Raw genomic sequence first — 19,539 nt, 5'->3', positions numbered from 1 at the left:
TTCAGTATGTGAAGTGGTGAAATTTACTCTATTATTTCTAAACACTTACAGGAACGGTGCTCCTGTCAACCAGTCAGCCATCTATTGCAAGCTTCTGTGTCCAATAAGTTACCAATTAATTGGCTCCTACAATTGTTGTATAGTTTACTTCTTGAATGGCTCCCTCTTTAGTAATTTCCTTCCCATTGTGCAGCCCTTTCTGACAACTTCTGTATAACGCTATCAGATAATCACTGTCCTTTCTTTCTCGCCTCACTTTTCTGTATCTCTCTAAATAGTTTATTATTCTGCTTTGGTACCTTTTATGGAGGCCAGCTCAGTGGCCTGTCAGTTAAAGGGTAAGGATACATTAAAATCGTCGTTCATTCAAAAGGCTTTGCAGTAAGTGCCCAGGATATTCATTTGTGCACACATACAGGTCCAAGACTGAAGTGCATAGCTCTGAAAGGAAAAGCCCTATCTTCCCTGAACAAACCCTTAATGATTTTACATCTCTCTCAGAGCCTGCTCTCTAATGAATGTTGACATTTCATGCACGGTGAGACACAGGAATTCTGTTTGTGGTCAGGGGCTACAACATATTCCCAAAGAAATTAAATTCAAAATTGATTGTGTGATGCTCAAAAACTGGCCCAGAATTTGAACGACTTCCTTCAAGCAAAATATAGCTGCCTTTCCCACTGAAAACCAGCCAGGTTTTAGCAAAGCCAAAGCAAGAACTGCAAATGGTGTTTATGGCTTGCTTTCCCCTGTACCAGAAAGCTGTGAAAGCAAAATTGTTCTTTTGCTCCTTTTTGACAGAAGAAATGCCACAATGTCAAAACTGTGATCAAAGGGGTTCAGAGAGAGTTTCCAAAAAGGCAACGTTCCCTGTGCAAAGCCCCACCCCAGCACAACAGCAATGCCACAGCCCTTCCTTAGTTCTACCAGGCAAGAAASATGCTCATACAGAATTGGCTTTTTTTTGTTTAAATTAAGCTAAATCAGTTGCATCTCTCTAAGAATTTTTGGCCGTGGATTTTTTTATATCTGCAAATGGATTAAAAGTATTTTTTTTTCCCTAAATAAAAATTAAGTGAATTAACTGGTAATCTAAGGTAAACCAGCTCTGTAGGAGGAACTGCAGGAAGAAGACCTTCACATGGGAGGAAGCCAGAGATGACAGATAACTCTGAGGACCTCCCTGTCCAGCATAAACCCCTYTCCCTCCTCATGATCACACAGCCAAGGAGACATGAAAACACTTCCGAAATGGCTACAAAGAGATGACAAACCCTCCGAGTCATCAGAGAGCCTGTGCACTGCATCGCTGTCAGGATCACTGTCATATTAAACGAGACCCTGTGATGCTTTGGACAGGAAACATTCCCACTGAAGGGGAGGGAAAATAACAGGATCTGTTTCYCATTCAGTAGCTCTAATTCTGATACTGTGCTGCCAAGCAGCGAGCAGAGGGTATTTATTTTTGGTGGAAGGCAATGCTGAGCTCAAACCATCCAGACAAACATCACACCGTGCTATTACATCTTCATTATTGCACAGCTCTATAGAGACAAGTGTTTTGAAGAAGGTAATAAGCACTTATAATTAAGGCAATTATAAAGTAGTTTATTATAGTTGAGCACTAACATAGAGCTGCCTTGTGTCCAAGAGAACCAGACCAGTGATACAGAGTATCTGGGGAATTTTTAAAACAGCATCAATCTGATGGTTATGGCTCTGGAGGCAAAAACACCAGTTAGTGGCAGACACGGGTTGATTTTACAAGCCACCAGAGGATGCAAGGAGGAAAAACGTAGAAAAATTGTGCAACTGATATTGGATGCAAGTCCTCATTCCCTGGCAGGCAGCTCTGGAGCAGGAAGTCACCCTGCCCATGAACTGACCCCGACCCTTGGAGAGCCAGGGGGAGTCCCACATCCAGCACAGCAGCATGAAACAGGATTATCCCTGTTTGTGCTTCACAGCCACCTTGGGAGACACAGGAATGAGCATCCCAAAAAGGGTGTGACCTCGTGGACCAGAAGATCTCAGGAAATCCTAACTGAATCCAACCCCATTGTGCACACAGGCAGAGTTTACAGGCTCTGGGAGATGAAACATAATCCATCAGCTCTTCACTCAGCRTAGGTTTCTGTAGGGCAATGCAAGTGTTGCTCTGAGCAAAACAGTTTCTAAGCTATTATCACAAAGTTAGAACCTAAAATAAACCTTAGAGAAACAYAGTCCTTTGCTCTTCCTTGCTTGCATGATGCCATTAGACACTGTCTCTGGTTTCTACGCTGATTTAAAAACACATCACGGACCCCAGCAGCAAGCATTTGTTTTTTCAGGGCTTCAGACACACTACTTTAAACACTCACTCCCCCTTAAAATTGTTTTAAAACTCCCTGAACAGGCAGCAAATTTCTTTCAAGTCTGTTTTTATGTGAAAGATGTGTTTGTGTATGATTTTGCTTCTCTAGGCCAACAGTGGTGATGTTTTTGATGCAGCAGAAGAAGATGCTGTCACTTGAGAAAAGATAAAATTATCACCTTTCATGAAACATCTACAGGTTTAACCAACCCACTTCCTTAACAGCTGAAAACAGAATCTTGGCAGAGAGAAAAAACAAAGTGTAGACACSAGGATAAAAAGCACTTCAAGCCTACAATTAGCTTCTGTGGGAAGGGAGAGGGTGAATCAGTTGTTGTATAAAATAGTCAATGGCACCTACCTGTTTCCTACATGATGGCTATGGAGAGGAGGAGGAGGAGGAAACCCCAGTGACCCCAGGGCTTACCTAGGCGGCTCCAGGAGACGATGGGCCGGGGGTTGCCGGTGGCGATGCACTCCAGCACTGCTGTCTGGTGCACGGTCAGCGTCAGGTTCTCCGGGCCCACGAGAATCATCGGGTCCTTGTACACCGTGGAGTGGGAGCCTGCAATGACAGCACCATCGTCAAAAGGCATCTGATCCCTCTTGTTTAAAGGGAACATTGAGATATCCTCTAAGTACATCTCGTCTAAGTATATATCCTCTTTCATCAGGAACCATAGTGACAGGAGGAGAAACAGGTTCAAACTGAAAGAAGGAAAATTTAGGTTAGATATTTGGAAGGAATTCTTCCCTGTTCAGGCAGTGAGACCCTGTCACAGGTTGCCCAGAGAAGTGGATTTCATCCCTGGAAGTGTTTAAGACCAGGCTGAACAGGACTTGGAGCAAACTGGTCTAGTGGAAGGTGTCCCTGTCCATGGCAGGGGTGGAATGAGATGACCTTTAAGGGTCCTTCCAACCCAAACCATTCCRAGATTCTAAATGATGTTGCTGGTGTAACCCTCAATAAATCTGAGATGTTCATGAAACGAAAGGAGCACAATGTGTGACAGTCACACTCAACATGTTTTAAGTGTGCATTGATTATTCCTGGGGAAAACCCCTGAACCAATGATCCAGCCACAAACAGCCCTGTTAACACTTGGCTATCAGCAGCATAAAGAAGGAACTGCACTGTGAGCTGCAAAGAGCAGATGTGCAGGAAAACCATGSTATGTAAGGAAAACACAACATGCAAGACAGCAGGAATGCAAATAAATTAAGSAGTTTCTTTATCTTTCAGCATCTCAAGCCATTAAGTAATCCATACAGTCCACAACGYCTAACTCTGTCTCTGTGAGCATCCTCCCTTGCTGCTGGTGTCACTTGCTCCAACAGTCCTGCGACAAGGAGTGATGGAGGTAACAGTCCCTGACTCCTGCTGAGGATCTTTTTGAGAGGAAACTCCTCTGAYGACTGCACCCTACAAGGTGGTCATTTTCCTGCCATTTTCCTGCAGGGAGAGGATGCATCCCATTGCTCTGATACAATTGTGACACATTTGCTGCTCACAATACAATTACTAATCCTTTATTTGCACTACAGTAGCACCAAGTGGCAGCAACCAAAAATTAAACCCATTGAGCAAGATGGATGCACAGAGCCATAATAGAATGAAATCCTGGCACAAGGACCTGGACACCAGACAGGCACAGAAAAGGCAAAAGAAAACACATTTCACTAGAGAGGATGAGAGCACAGGACAAAACCAGCACCCTGTGTTACATATACCACAGCTGAACCCACATCTCCTGAGGCCCTAAAAACTGCCTTATCCCTGGGTCCAATGTCCCTGCAGCCTTTACTCCCATYTGCTGGGAGCAAGAGAGGAGGAAAACTAAGAGATACTCTCCATCAGTAAACAGGAACACTGAAAATCTCTGCATTAGTGTTTCCCTCTGTCTCCAGTAAGACCTGGGTTATACTCCAGAAATGCTGAGGTCAAGCACTGTTTAAGAAATTCCATCAATCTTACAGCTGCTGGCAAAAAAAAAAAAAGCTCTGTACACGTGCAGAGACAAATACTTGGGCTGGTTGTCTGTCCTCAAGCAGAAGGGGGGCACAGGGAGGGCTGGAGAATTCAGCCACTGGCTGGGCTTTGCCACAGGAACCATCCCACACTGACTCCTCTAMATGGACTTTTCAATGTTGTTAAAGAGAAGTGATCCCCCAAAACGTATCTACAAGGGCTTTTCTCCAAGAAAAACAATTTCTTCCTGCACTTGTGAGTRTTACTCTTTCACAGCAGCTCAGGGGCTGGAATCAGGGCATAGCAGGGGGATTCCACAGTGGTCCAAGGGCAAGCACAGATCAGAGCAGCTCAGTTTGTTAATTGTTCCTAGGGGGGCTAAGCAGGGAGTGATAAAGCAACTCTGAGCTTGTGTGTAAATGGGCAAAATCCAAGAAAAATCACCATGTCAGTGTGACTTAAGAGCTGACTTTCTCACTAAACGCATTTCACTGCAAGCCATAAAATGCAGATTTTTTGATGAGAACCAGAATGCACAATAAATTCATATGACCGGCTGGTTAACCCCAAGAGATCTGAAAAACAATACCTTCCCCTCAGTACCTCGGAGTGCCTTTAAAATCCAAGTAGATTTATTGTTCTGAATCACAATACTAAATGTTCACGCTTAGAATAATACGGTATTATCAGCATATTATATAGCRATTTCAATATCTCAAAACACGGAGAAATGAAATGAATTGTCCAAGGTCACCCAAGACTATCAGCCAAACGGGAGCCAAGCTCAAAGCAGAATTCATAAAACAGACTATTTTGACAATAAAATACCTAAAAATCACATTCTTTGATTTATACTCTGAGTCCTACATGGATATTCAGGTTTTTGAGTGTGATTCAGCTCCCTGAGTTTGGGCAAATACTGTCCAGCTCTGGAAATGGCATTTCCACCACTGCTCACCTTCTGCTGCAAAGGCCATGGATATTTCTTGTCATTTTGCTGCTGAGCCTATGGCCCACAGCAGTGACAGCTCCAGGGGCAGCAGGGACAGRGACACAGCAGGGACACAGCAAGCAGATGCCAGCACCACATAAAGAGGCCGACCATGTCCCAACGTCAAGGAGGAGGTTTCCTTCTTCAAACAGACCAGCCCTTTGATGCAGAGTCAGGAAGGAAGGAGCAACAAAACAAGGGAYTCGTGGCAGGCGAGTACTGCTGGAGCTCAACAGGGTTCAGGGCAGCGCAGGGATTTATTCTGAAAGGGGAAAAGGCTCTAATGATGCCCGTGTCCCCAGGGACTCCACCAGCAGCAGTCACAGTGATGATGGGGAGGTCCCCAGCGCCRCCAGCAGTGACAGGCACTCCAGCAGGGACGGGAACATTGCCTGCCAGATCTTGATCAAAAGGACAGCAGCCGAGAGGGCYGCAGCTCGCACTGGAAAGGTGTCAGCGCAGAGAGGCAGGCAGCCCCTCRGGAGCAGCTCCGCTGAGCAGGCACTTGAAAATAATCAATCAGCAGGACTGGAAGATATCTCTGCGCTGCTGCTGCTGGCAATCCCACTGCCACGGCCAGGGAGAGGAGGGAGAGCACTGCGAGCAGGTTCCTTCACACCCCACAGGCAGTCACACTCCTCTTCCTCTCCTGCTGGGCACAGATTTCCAGAGCTCATCTTGACCCTCTCCTTCCTCCCTCCCCAACCAGGGCTCAGTTTTGGAAACCTCAGGGAGGCAGACCTGATGYTTCTCTTCTGGCTGAAGCTGCTACCCTGCAGGGAATAGCAGGAGCCTTCCTGCCACCGTGAAGAGCAGAGAGACCATTCCCTTCACCCCGACACAAGAGGGAGGTGATACAAAAATTTGCAAGAATTCTGCTATCCCCATTGTGCCTAATGCCATGTGWACAGCAGCACTCACGTTAGCTCAGTATTTACTGACACAACACCCACAGCAGTGAAGCAATGTCCCTGTGAACTTCTGTGGCTCACCACAACCTCTGCTGCAGTGCCAAACCCAGGGCCCACATGCTAACACACACCTGCTGTCCTGATCTAACGGATATTTATGTGTTCTTAGCAAACACCGTAGAGCATAAACCTTTTCCGTGGAGGTTTAACCCAGCACAATGAGTTTTCCACATAACTGTCCAGTTACAGCAGCWCTGCTGATGTGCAGGCACTGAAGCATGGTCCAAACCCTTCAACAAACACTTACACACGGTGCCCATATTCATCATCCMACTGCTTTAAGGAAGAGAAAAAACCACAAATGTTTCACAGACAGGAAACCTGGAAAATATCCATCTGCAGTGAGAGATGGTCAGATGAAAACAACTAGAGCTTTCTGCCCTGCGAGAAATAATAACTCAGGTGAGYAAACTGACACAAAGAACGTCACCACATTGATAATTTACTGTTCTTTTTTCCCTCCATGTGGCTGCTGTTCGCACAGATCAAGCAAACAGATAAGTAACAGGCACCCAAAGCTCCCAGATCTTTCTAAACCAGTTAACCTGCTTTCTTTGCCCGTCAGAGTTGATATACACAGCATTACTCTTCCCTCAGCTTCACCCCATTTCACACGTGCTGCTTTTTTACAGTCAGCAGAGGCTAATCTGACACTTGGTGCAGGTGTTAAGTCTCTGCTCCAGAACCACTGGCCAGGCAGTGTTTTGGAGGGTGATGGGAAGCTGTGAGATGTGGCTGTATGCTGGAAAGCCTCCAGCTACTGGGTACCAGCAATTATGTGTATATGATGGACAGAAGGATCACAGCTCATGGGAAAGACCTTTTCCTGCATGTAAGAAAAAACTGAAGAGAGAAATACACACCCAACCATCCTTGGGCAGACTTCACTTGCCTATTAACCTCCAAAGATGCAATCTCCATTTACACAAGGAATCTGGGATGTCCCCCACGGGAGGGGATCAGGCAGGAACAAATAACAATGCAGATCAAGGAATGTGTTAYGGGCTGCACAGAGAAATACCTCTCAGTGCTGTTAGCCTGAAGCTCTCTTAACCTGTTTTGGAGCAGGACAGCAGTGGTAAGAAGAAAGGCAGCCAGGACAGTGTGGCTGGCACTAACCTGACACGGTGAGTCGGGCCTCCCGGCTGAACTTCACATTTGCAATATTGGTGGCAACACAGTGAAATATCCCACTGTCTTCTGCCTTTAGTCCTGTTATCTGGAGAACTCCCTTGGGAAGCAGCGTGTACCTGTGGGGAGAGAAAACAGAATCAAAAGTTTGCAATTCAGGACACGATGTGACAGCAGGCTGCAAACCCATCCAGGCGAGGCAGGCTGGCTCCCTGCATCCCAGTGCAGAGGTGCCAATACCACCAAGATGCCAACACCTCTGCAGGCTGAGTCCACACCTGCCTCTGCATCAGTTCTTGGGGTTTTTTGGATACTTCAGCCTCTGATCTTCTTTTACACAGGGGGGGTAAAAAAAACACTTTATCTCCTGATGCATCCTTGAGAAATCGTAACTTTTGCTGGAAAGCTACAAAGYGGATGCTTTGTATTTAACCAGTGGAAAAGCTTTGGCAGTGCATTTGCATGTGAAGACAGCTGACACAGGAGTTATTATGACATGGGAATTATCACTCATCAGCTGAAGCACAATGGCCACAGACAAGAATCAGGAGAAACCTGTGCTCCATGCTCTACACTTCAGGTCCAGGATTCAAATTCATATGACCTTAAAACCTCAGATGCATGAAAAGGTATGTTTAAAATAAATAGTGAGTGAGCAAATGTAAACACCAATAAATATTTAATATCTTTAAAACATAGGAACATTTAAATCACACATGCATACACACATACATGTACACATACATTACAGGTTGCTTGGCAACCACTTGTTTAAATTGGCTGGTAGTAAGTCATTACACTGTGATGAGTTAACAATCCATTTCCGTCCGGAAGATGAAGAATATCTTTCTCCATATCAGCATATGGTTAAGTGCCTATAACCTGCTCCCTGCGCCGCGTTCCAAACGCGCAGCTCCGTGTCGATGGCAGCGTGACAGCAATCAGTTTTACATGGCCCGAAGTTGATTGCAATCTCTCTGGGACTTTAAAATGCCCATTGTTTTGGATGAATTATACTACAAGAAGCCTTCATTTTTGTTAACAATCTGCCCACAGCATTAGAAGATTCAATTCCAAAGCTATTATTCTGCCTTCAAAGCCTCCAAGTGCAAGACTCGGCATACAAATTTATATACACTTTATACGCAGAAATGCACCGAGCGTGATTAATGCAGAAATCCAATTCAGTTGGAGAAGCAACTCTCATCACCCAGGCTCTGGTGTCAGAGATTAATCTACTGAGCTGACAATAAAAACCTTCCCCAGTAACTTTACTCCTACAAAAAGTCAAATCTATCTAAAATCAGGACACAAATGTACGAAAATTGTTCCTAGGCCACATCCTCCAGGGCTTGGGCAAACGCCCTTCTCCAGAGGAGAAGCAGCTGGAATGARCACAGCTTGGAACTCTCTGGGGTGGAGAAAAGTGCTGGCTTCTCAATCTTGGAGATACTCAGTCGAGGGGTTCCTCAGCTCTGGGGTTCCYCAGCCTCGGAGAAAAGAATTCTTGGTCACATTTAAATCCCTGCCACATTGCTGACCATCTCCACAACTGTGTCCCTGGGCTCAAGTGGAAAGGATCAATGATGCATGAAGGACTTCAGGGGAACTTCACATGTCCTGCAAAATCTCATTGGGATGCCACAAGGCACTGAGGCCTGTTCTCCTCCCCTTACTTCTGCTGATGCCACCTCTGATCAGTTGCTATGCCCTACTACATCCCCAGTTCAGCACCTGTATGAGTAAAAAACCTTCAGAGGAGGTCAAGTTTAACAAATCAACYCCGTGCCGCTAAAAAAAGCTCAGCTGAAAAACGCAAGGTAAAACAAAACCTGACAGTTGCAGTTTTCCACAGCAGATTTGGGCCTCCTGGGTCYTTCTACTGTAAGTTCACTGCCACTCTGAGAAGGTCAGGCATTGTTCCAGCTCTCATGTATTCTCCTGCCTCCAAAGAACCCAACCACATTCTGCTGCAGAATTGACATTTTTAAGAATAGGGGCTTTCAGGAAAATATTTACAGCTTCCTGGTTTCACCAATTCCCAAGGCGGGGCAGTCAATCCGCGATGGAGGTGTGCTGTGACCGATTGTCTCCCAGCGCCGGTTGTGCGGCTCCCGAGCTACAGCTGGAGCTGCCGGAGGCTGCCGGCACCGAGCGCGCGTTTCCTGACACCTGTCCCGCGCCGTGCCGACGATCAAACCCTGATGAGGGATGTTTCCGACACGAAGGGAGCAGCCTGTCAAACACAGGAAGCGGCGACGTGCCGCTCCAGGTCCAGGCTGGGAAGGGAGGCAGCTGGAGTTTCTCTTTAGGACATTGTTTGGGAAATGGCAGCTCAGGGTGCTGTGGGAAGCTCTCTGCAGGGCTCCCCAGTTGCCACACATGAGCGAGTCCACCTGGGAATAGCAGTCATGGTGTAATTCAGCACTCGCAAGAGTCCAGGACCCCTATGCAAGTCCATGCCTAAGTCATGGATCTGTCTCAGAAAGAGTAACACAAAATGAACTCAGAGAGAGCTGAGGGATGCCAAAGCTACCCAGCTCTTTGAGGCTTGCTGAGCAGATCCTCRTGCTGGAAAATAAACCTGGAGCAGGGTTGATCAGGGTGGGTCAAGCCCTTCAAAATCAGCTAATARGCTTTATCTACCTCTCCTGGGAAATGCCAGTAGTCCTGCAAGGTGTTTGGCCAGAAGGAGAACCAAATCAGAAAAGTCACAACACTAAACAAAAGTGTCTTAGCCCAGGTTAGTTGTGTCTGASCACAGCCATGAAAGCAATAGTAATGTGGCCATCTTTTCCCACCTGGAGAAAGGCCAGCAGCACATGGTTTGGACATGTCCTACCTTTCATTGTCTGTGTTGACTGGCATGCTGTTCTTATGCCATAGGATGACTGGCTCAGGCAAGCCRTGGATCTGGCACTGGAATCTCGCTACACCACCTTCCTCCACCACTGCATTTTGAGGGTGGATGTGGAAGTCAGACATKGCTGGAAGACAAAAAGAGAGACAAAATTATTCACATGGGAAGAAAAATTCAACAACTGGAAGATGTCAACAACCTCACATGACCTAGAAATACTCTGATTTCCCACAGAATGCAAAAGGGGCTRTAATGTAATGTAAGAGCAAAAGGCTAGTTTGCAGCCTAACCTCTGCATGGAGAAACAAGAGTAGYGGGAATTCTTTGGTACCCCACCTGCCTCTGCACATTGAACTGATTGGCTCAATCAGAACAGAAGACCTTGCTCCATGACCCTCATGGACCTCAGTGAGGTCTATGGGGGCAGCAAGAAACACAGACACTGCCCTGGCACTTTTCAGAGGTCATTCCCAACAGCTTGAGCAGCCTTTGGATCCTAGTCCACATCAGAAGAGAGATGGGATATTTTTTGTTACTGCCAGTCTGTTATCTGCTGCCAATACCCTTCTGATATGTACAGCTTGACTCCTAAACTCATGTTRTTTAAATACTTTGAGCAGAAGAATGCCAAAATACCGTGGTGAAACSTACACCCCTTGATTTCCACCTCTGTTTGCAGGTGCTCCTGTTCATTGCATATTCTGCCTTCCAGCACCGCAGCAGGAGCAGCCACATCCCCACGCTGCAGAGCAACAGGATTCAGCCAAAAGAAAGAGCAGCTGCCAAGAGCTCAGCAAAGCAAGGCTTTTGGGGCTGGGACCACCCAACAGCAAATGATGAACCCCAGCATGCCCACGCAGGGTGAATACAGACCAGCCTGTTCCAGCAAAGCCACAGCTGTAACCATCGTGCGGAAACACTCTGGCACGCTGTTAGAGCTACATAAATAATACCGTAATTATTACTATTAATTAATTGGAAGGTGCTGCCTGTTGACTCCGCAATAAACATATTCGAAGCTAATAAACATCCCAGTGGTTATTGAGCTCATGATTCATTTAAAGTGCTGCATCCACGGGAAGATCTCTCACATTACCATACAAAATAAACTCGAAGAGAACCCCCTGCTCTGCCACCCCAGCCCAATMAGACCCCTTTCCCCAGCAAGAAAGCCTCGGCCCCTTTTACATGCATCAAGTGTAATGACTGTGGGTCTGCTAAGGAACAAGCTGCCTATGTGTCAGGGCAGCGTAATCATTCATCTGCAAACTGCAGTTGGGCTCAGGCAGATGGGAGATGGCCATTAGCAATCATACATTAAATATGTGTTGCATTAACCTGCGCTGCTCCCTCAACCACCGCTCTCAACCCGCTGACGGCAGATTTGTTAAGCTGATGGAGGAACACGGAGCAAAGCTCTGGCCCTGCAAAGCTCTGGCCATAGGGTTGGGAAGGTTTTGTAGGCATGAGGGTAGGATGGGCAGCCAGCCCCGTGTTGCAAGCTGGACAGGGGAGTGGCTGTGCAATGTTCCAGCCAGATGGGGACACACCAGCACAAGGTGAAAGATCACGGAAAATTATATTGCCCTTTCCCAAGATGAAAGACAATGCAATTATACTCTCTGGTAAACGATGGAGCCCAATGGTGCAATGGCAATTTACCCAATTCATATAGATTTAGCCTTGAAATGCAACTGATCATGGCCCAGAGCATTCAGTCATGTGGGAAGGAGCCCAAAGGCTGCTAGGAGGTCTCCYGCACCAGGTGATACCTCTTCCAAGGTGGCAAGGGATGCTTCAAAAGATGGGGCATCCAGGGGTGAGCCTGCAGCAGAGGAGCTCAAGGGAGCCTTGCAGAACATTTCAAGGATGGAGACCCAGGCCAGGGTGAGCATTTTTGCAAAGCCAAAGCTTACAGACCCTCACCAAGAAATGAATCCAAGAATTACTGAGAATGACACAAAGCTCTCTAAGAAATTTTTTTTTTAAAGCAGGGATTCAGATGCCTGCAGGAAAATTCATTTCAAATGTACAGATGCTCAGCACTGAGGTTTTTTGGTGGCTGACAGGGTTGATAAAAGAGGGAGGTGTGAATGAGAACAGCCCCGGCACAGACTTCGCTCTGCTGGCTACAGAATTCATTGCCGTTCCTTTATTTCAATAATATCACCTCTTATAGGTAAAACTGCAGCAATAACCTCTACTCTTAAAGACACCAGTATTAATATTTATCATGAATAAAACATGGCAAGTTATAAATAATTCAGTTATGAGGATGTTAAGTAAAATATTACTCTTCAACGACACTATAATGTGGCTTTGAAGCACAGTTTTATGTTAAATGCCTAGGAAACTCTGTGACCCTTGCCAAGACCAGCTGGTTTGCAGAAGATGCATTAAAAATTCATGCACTGAGCTACAAAATGCTATTTTTAAAACAGGTTTATGAGTTTATTTACAGTTGCAGAGACAAAAGACTTTTGAAGCATCTCCTGTAAAACAGCAACAAAACTTCAATGTGAGTGATTACCAGGTTTTTAGCTTGGGAATAAATCACCAGGGAGAAGGAGAGGAAAGGGATGGGAGCTCAGCTGCTTCACTGGGCATTACTTGGAGGGGCTGAATCTCTGCTGACCCATGTGAGGTTTTCATAAATGTCCCAACTGACTGTAACAAACTCATGGAGCAGAGTGTTTGCTCCTGTTTGTCACTTGTCTTTCCGTGGCAAGCGGCAGGACCCTTGTTACCAGCCAGGCGCTTTTGTTCCAGCCGCCACGGAGAAGAGCTGCACGCCAGCCTGGGTGGGGTTGGCCAGCAGCCAGGGAGCTGCAGCTCATTTCTATGCTAATGGCCATAATAATTTTAAAAATAAATACATGCAATCACAATATTCACCCGCGAGCTCCTAAGAGGGGAGGCACTCTCTAATCCATCTGCCAGCAATCTCCATCATCCAGCAACGCAGCATTCATGTGCCAGCGGAGGGACTGGTGCTGCCCCAGGCCTTTTAGACCATCACCAGAGGGGTGAGTGCCACCCTGCTCCCATTAAACTTCCCTCTGCCATCTCCTTGTGTCATCAAGCCATAAAAATAACATAAATGYACACTCATTGCTCCACATTAATGCTGCAAGCTGTGGTGTATCAGTCCTTCTGCCATCATCCCACCTGCATTTCGGCTGTGGTACACAGCGACTGGGACAGGGTAGGGAAAGACAAAACTAGGGCTCACAGCAGACAGAGAATGGTCCTGACAGCCCTTTGATGCTGCAGGCATGGAGGAGCCTCMTCCCAAAGATGCTGGCCAGGGCTAGATCAGATTGAGCTGTCTACAGGCACACAGACACAYGAAGCAGAGGAATTACTCTTCAGCTCTCCTTCCCCTATGTTGTGTAAGTAAGGACCTCAGCTAGGATGATGTTAAATCACAGGTGAGGCTTTTCCATACAGAAACCCCCATGCTTGGGATTGCCTTCCACTTGACCCCCACTGGGATGCAGTCCCTGAAGGCATGTCCTATGGACACAGCACAGGTGAGCAGCAACTCTTATCCTCATCCATATTCATGAAGGATTCATTCTGGGGTSTCCTCTAATCAAATCACGAGCACTTTCTCCATCCCAACAGGCCTGGTGGAAAGGCCAATGGAATAAAAATGAAAATAGCTATTGAGTGAAATTTTCTCTACTCCATAAAAAACTAAATTGAAACCATTAGTAGCCAATCCTTTTTTTGCTCAGTACAGCATTAGTGCTAAGCCAGAGATTGACCTAGATTTGATATAGAAAAAGAAAACATTAACTTGGTATGTCAAAGCAAATCCCAGGCCTTTAGAGTCATTAAAACACAAACATTGTGCAGGCACAAGGACAGGAGGAAGACTTGAAAGGTTCAGTGCCAAGCATGGTGTTAGGAGAGCATTTGGGAAGGCCAGCTTGTTCTGCAATCAAATTGCCTCTTGATTTTAAATTACTTACAGGGAAACAGAGACCCAGGCTGGCTCTGACACAAGATGATGCTGGGAGCACTGAGCATGCACACCACATGGATGCCACGCAGCCCACAAGTGAACAGTTTCTCCCATTTCTGCCACCAATCTGTTAAATTCAGACCTTTTCCAATGGAGGCATGTGGTTAAACTGTCTGAAAGTTAACACAGTATAAGGAAGGAGAGTTTTAAGGGGATGTGCCTCCAGTACCTGGGCTTCCAGGTGCTCCTACCATGGAGAGCAGGCTTCGTTACCTCTGTTACACCTGAGGAAGGTGAAATTTGGGAATCCAATGATTTGCCCAGTGGAGGAGAACAAGCCATGGGCAAGCTGACCCCTTCCAAGATTGGCTCCATCCTGACGACAGTGATAGCTGCTGATTTTTATACTGGACTTCTCTRCTTACTAATAAAATTGAATTCCTTCTCAGGGCAGCAGAAGTCAGGGTCATTTTTAAAGCACAATCAACACCATGCCAATTAATCCCAAACCTAAACCACTCTCAGATCAGGCTGAGAGCTCCAGCAGAGCCAACCTTCCCTATCTGTCAGATTCACTGAGCACCCAACTCCTTTGCTTGAAAGGCACCAGTGCCAAGGCAAGCAGAGGGATTAAATTTTCCATTCCCTCTTGGCTTTAAGAGACCCGTACCACTAAGTCAGCAACCTGCCAGAGAACATTCTCAAAGAACTCAGCACGTGAAGGCTTTCTGACACAGGTCCCTTATTTGCCCCCTCCACACTCTGGAAATGGAGGATTTGCCTACGAGAAGCAGTCGGCACGAAAGACGGAGGGCACRTGGACACCACAAATCCCATCCTCCCCTCTCTTCCCCCTGCCTTCAAACAGCAACGCGTGCCCAAGCCTTTAAGAAAAAGACACTGCATCTTCTWTATATACATTTTTCTTTTAAAGATGCATTTTTATAAAGCTTAAAAAAAAAAAAAAGCCCACACCAGGCCAGCCCGGTGGCTACTCCAGCTGCAGAGCAGCCTCTGCGCCTGCGAGCCGGCCCTGCGTGTCTAATGACGCTATTGTGCGAGGTTGTTGCTGAACTGCCATGAGCCCAATTTTGAATGCAAGTTGCTTTGTGCATAGTGAAGCGTGAACAACAGCGCCGCCCATTTATCTATTTAATTCTCCAGGAGTAGCAGGAGCGGGGCCCTTCGCTCACATCTAAAGGGAAGAAAAATCGCCTTTCTCTCAGCTTTGGAAAGGGAGGGAAATATTAAAGAGCAGCCGTGCCTCTCCCAGCACAGAGGAAAATCCTCTCTGCTCCTGTCCGCTAATCATAGCGGGGAAAATCCAAATCTCTATTGTCCATGCTRAGCCTCAGATCTCAAAAGAATAAGGGGTGCAAGACTCAGGAGAGTTTGAAGCAAGGAAGACGTTTTTGAGGAACGCAGTTTGTTTAAGAGGAACCAAAGCACATAGTGAGATAAGAGAGGGAGGATGACCCAGCTCGGTCTGTGCACAGGTACAGGGAAAGAACGCTTTTTATTTGGAATATTTGCAAACCAATGCTCATTCTTCTTCTGCTTTGGCTGTTTTCTTCCTCTGGAGCTAACAGGATGGCTCAGAGMATGGATGGAGGATGGTCCAGGCTCTATTCTCTCTGCATTTTGCATCCTCATGTCTCTTGTTTTCACCTGCAATCAAAGCTGACTGGAAGAATTTAAAATAGGTTGAGAAGACAGCACATCAGGCAGACTTCTGTGGTTGAGGAACAAAGTCTCCACCTGGCCYGTTTTTTTCTCCTGTCCTAAGCTCCTGGGACAAGGATGAAAGGAAGACAACCGAGATAATGCCTCACAGTGGGACACAACAGCTGCCCGCAGGAGGGAATATGCAACAGATATTTACAAGAGGAGTSGGGGGGAAAATCTACTACCTCATGACTCAAGTCTACCAGGAGGCAAATTGTTGCCTGGTCTGGGACTGTGGCTTCTCAACTTTTTGCATAACACATGAAATGACTGTGAGAGAAATCCAGCTCAGCTCACCTCCCCACTGCACCACCGTGAACAGCACTGATGGATGCTACTGACCCATGATTTACTGTTGGGTTTGCTGCTTTCAGAAGCAGAAAAAAGCACAGAGCCCTGTGGGGGCTGCTTCTTCATAGGGATGATGAATATCCTGTGAAAGTAATGAACACATCTCCGCTGCATGCAGAGGCAGGGTCAGAGGGAACATTCTCAGGAGCCTGTGGTTGCTCTCCCCAAAGTGCACGAGTGAAGGAACCAGGCTGGGAGGAGCAGAATGGGTTCTTCCTGAAAAGGGTCCCTGCAGGATAGCACCTGGAAAACCTTTGAATGCTATACTGCAGCTCCACTCCCCATTCTGGAGCTCCACTGCATGTGCTCCTCATCACCAGCACACCCAGCMTCTCCTGCACAACCACAGGCGTCTCCAAGCCCATATTTCAGTCCTAGAGAACATTTAGTATATTCATGGTATTGATTATAGCTCACTTATTGGAAAATTACTGCACCACCATCAGTTGTTGATCCAGGGGTACTCTCCCATGAGTGGRAAAGATTTTTGTCTGGGTAAATGCAGCCACTGCACCACGCATGGAAATGAACAGGAGCCACATGCCCCAAGGGCTGTTTTGTACTGCAGAATCTCAAATTTCTATAAAACACTCAAAATGCTGCACCTCTGGAGAGAGAGACTGTACCCACACAGTCCCAGTACAGCATACTAGGGAGCTTCCCCAACATTCAACATGCCACCACCCTTGTTTGTCTTAGGAGAGCACAGAGCTCTAGAGAAGCTGCCAATGCCAGACAAAACCCCTGAGAGCACCTGGCCTTTGCCACACTCTCCCTTGTGCAGCAGCATTGCCCAAATGCTGCCTGCTCAGACCCAAGAAATCCTGCAACGTGGCTGCAGCCAGAAATCATCCCAGCCTGGAAGCAGGAGCAGTGAGTCCCTGGGCATCAGCACAAACACCCTCTCTGAAGGTGCAGGGAGCAACCAGGACTGTCCAAGCACACTCACACCTTTCCTGTAAAGGTATCAGTCATCTTAGGGACAGGCACAAAGTGYCACCCATGGTCACAACCTAAATCCAACATCATCCCTTGAGTACCAATAGCACACCCTACCCACGAGGCAATGCTGCTCCTTATAAACCACTTTSAAAGATGCATCTTGGCAATCCCATGGATCAAATTTCTCACTTCCCTCCCTGCTCAGAGCACATGGCAGCATCCCATCATGTTACCTGCTACGCTGAGCAGCACAGCAGACAGTCTAGAGAGGTTATTCATCTTCCAGCACCCTCTTGTTTTGCAGGGGAATTGACTAATAAACAGCCCCTTTAGCACTCTTGAATTGGTTTGAGGAAGAGAAGAAGTTTCTGGCAAAGAGGGAGGTATTGCTGGGAGAGACCTTTATCAAGGAGCTCTATTGCTGTAATTTTTCAAGATGAAATTGCTCTCTGGCTCATGACAGCATTTAGTGTATCCTGAGGCGACCATTTGTGAAGCCAAACCTGTGGTCCTGCTGCCCTGCTGCTGGAGGGAGGGGGGGTATTAAATGTCATAAACAACTCTTAATTTGCCTGGGCGGACTGCACATGGGGCTGGTSATTCTGCAGTGCAGGAAGGGGTTATCTGTCAGCAGCACAGGCCTCCAGCACCAAGGGTGATGCTGGCCAGGCAACCCTGGCTGCTGTGACACCTGCCCAGAGGTACAATTCACCACAAAGGATTCCTGAGTTTTCGTGGAATGACTTCTTAAGAAGCCCCGGCACCACAGAATGCTCCCCCATCCCAAAGCAGGGCTCCCCTCCAGCACCACAAGAAGATGCCCCTTCCTGTTGCATCCACAGCCATGGCTTCTTCAGGACTTACTCCTGAAGCACACATTTGCTCTTTGCAAAACAGTGATGATTTATCCCACTCAAGTGCCCCTGAAGAACCCTGAAGTAATGAGAAAATGAAGGGCAAGCTGTCCACAAGCCTCTGGGAGAGGCTGGCTCAGCAAGGGCAGAGCAAAGCGTGCAGCACGCTGCCAGCAGGCAGGTCTCTCCTGCCAGATTCCCATCCGGAGCTCCTCGTGTTTTTCCTACTCTGACACACACAATTAAGACAAATTACATAGTTACCGTTTTGATTTGTTGCACAATTCTGATGTTTTCCATCCCTCTCCCAAATATTGATGGAGATAGTAAAAGAGGAAGCTCCCACACAGCTGGTTTTGGCCCTGGACCACTTTGTTTGCAGCCAACTCCTTCCAATATCRAGCACGGACGGACGAGCAATCCTGCTTTTCATCAGCTTGGAGAGGCAGCGAGCCAAGAAAGCACGAGGTGTTATCCTCAGCAGCCCTCACAACACCTCTGGGTAGAAACATCCTTGCTCAGACCTCCCTGAGCAAAGCCAGCAGCTTCCCTACTTTTTTGTGTTCGCTGACGAGCACACACTTTGTTTCGGCATCTCCGGAGGCACTGGTGGAATCTGTAAAGGTGATGGCAAGGAAGCTTTTCATCACAACTGCCCACAGAAATGCCATCAGCGTCGCTTTCAGACAGGGAGCTGTCCTGATTTACAGGCTAATGAATTTTAAATGAGATGCATTTTTTAATTTTTTGTTGTCAGCCCCCATTTTTCTGCCAGCAATCATTCCAGTAATAGCTTTAAATTTTCAGCATCTGTTTTTACCAGCTCTCTTGTAATTAGTTTACTAATGTATTTCACTRCGCCTTTGTTATTTTCAGAGAATTACTTCATTCCCAGCTATCAGAGATAGTGCACTTCAGTCTATAAGGAGTTTGGCCTTTGTTCCCCCGTGGTTATTCACATGGGGGAAGATGGCTCAGTGAATGACAAGCCTTTCTATCACTACACATTCTCCATTTAATGTCTTTATACTGGCTCATTAATTACCACAGAAAACTCCTTTCCAAACGGAACCTGTGATTTATAGAAGACTTGGGCAAGRTGCCATTTTTATCGGGCCGACAGCAAACAGCACCAGTGCCGGTAATTCGCTCTTCATTTTCCCTCCTGCTGCAGCAGGGTCAGCCCTGCCGAGGTGGGAGCTTTGCCTGGGCAGGGGAGCTCAGTGAGTGCTCAGTGCTGCTGAGCCACAGGCATCACGCTGCTCCTGCTCCGCTGGGATGGCCAAATCTAGTGAAAATTGAGCTACAGCCCGTTCTGCCTGCTGCACAGATTGAGATATCCCCTTGGGCAGCAGCTGGGGAGTGCCTGGAAGAGGTGAAACTGCCTCCAAGATTATCTCTTTCCCGAATCTGGTGGTC

General features: G+C 47.0%; 1 protein-coding gene across 2 annotated transcripts in view; it reads right to left on the bottom strand.

Moving 5' to 3' along the window:
- Window positions 1–19,539, bottom strand: part of IGDCC3 (immunoglobulin superfamily DCC subclass member 3) — a 96,853-nt gene that overhangs the window by 29,393 nt on the left and 47,921 nt on the right. For both annotated transcript variants that reach the window (XM_057372321.1, XM_057372322.1), the window contains exons 3-5: window positions 10,261–10,405; window positions 7,407–7,537; window positions 2,784–2,921 (exon numbers count right to left, since the gene is read on the bottom strand). In XM_057372321.1, the coding sequence (XP_057228304.1) occupies window positions 2,784–2,921; window positions 7,407–7,537; window positions 10,261–10,405 (414 nt within the window). The remainder of the gene's footprint in view (window positions 1–2,783; window positions 2,922–7,406; window positions 7,538–10,260; window positions 10,406–19,539) is intronic.

Source organism: Malurus melanocephalus, unplaced genomic scaffold (genome assembly GCF_030028575.1).
Source record: "Malurus melanocephalus ecotype Western Australia unplaced genomic scaffold, MMel_1.1 scaffold_169, whole genome shotgun sequence".
NCBI lineage: Eukaryota > Metazoa > Chordata > Aves > Passeriformes > Maluridae > Malurus > Malurus melanocephalus.
The sequence above is the reverse complement of the archived record's forward strand: the minus strand, read 5'-3'. Positions and strand labels throughout refer to the sequence as shown.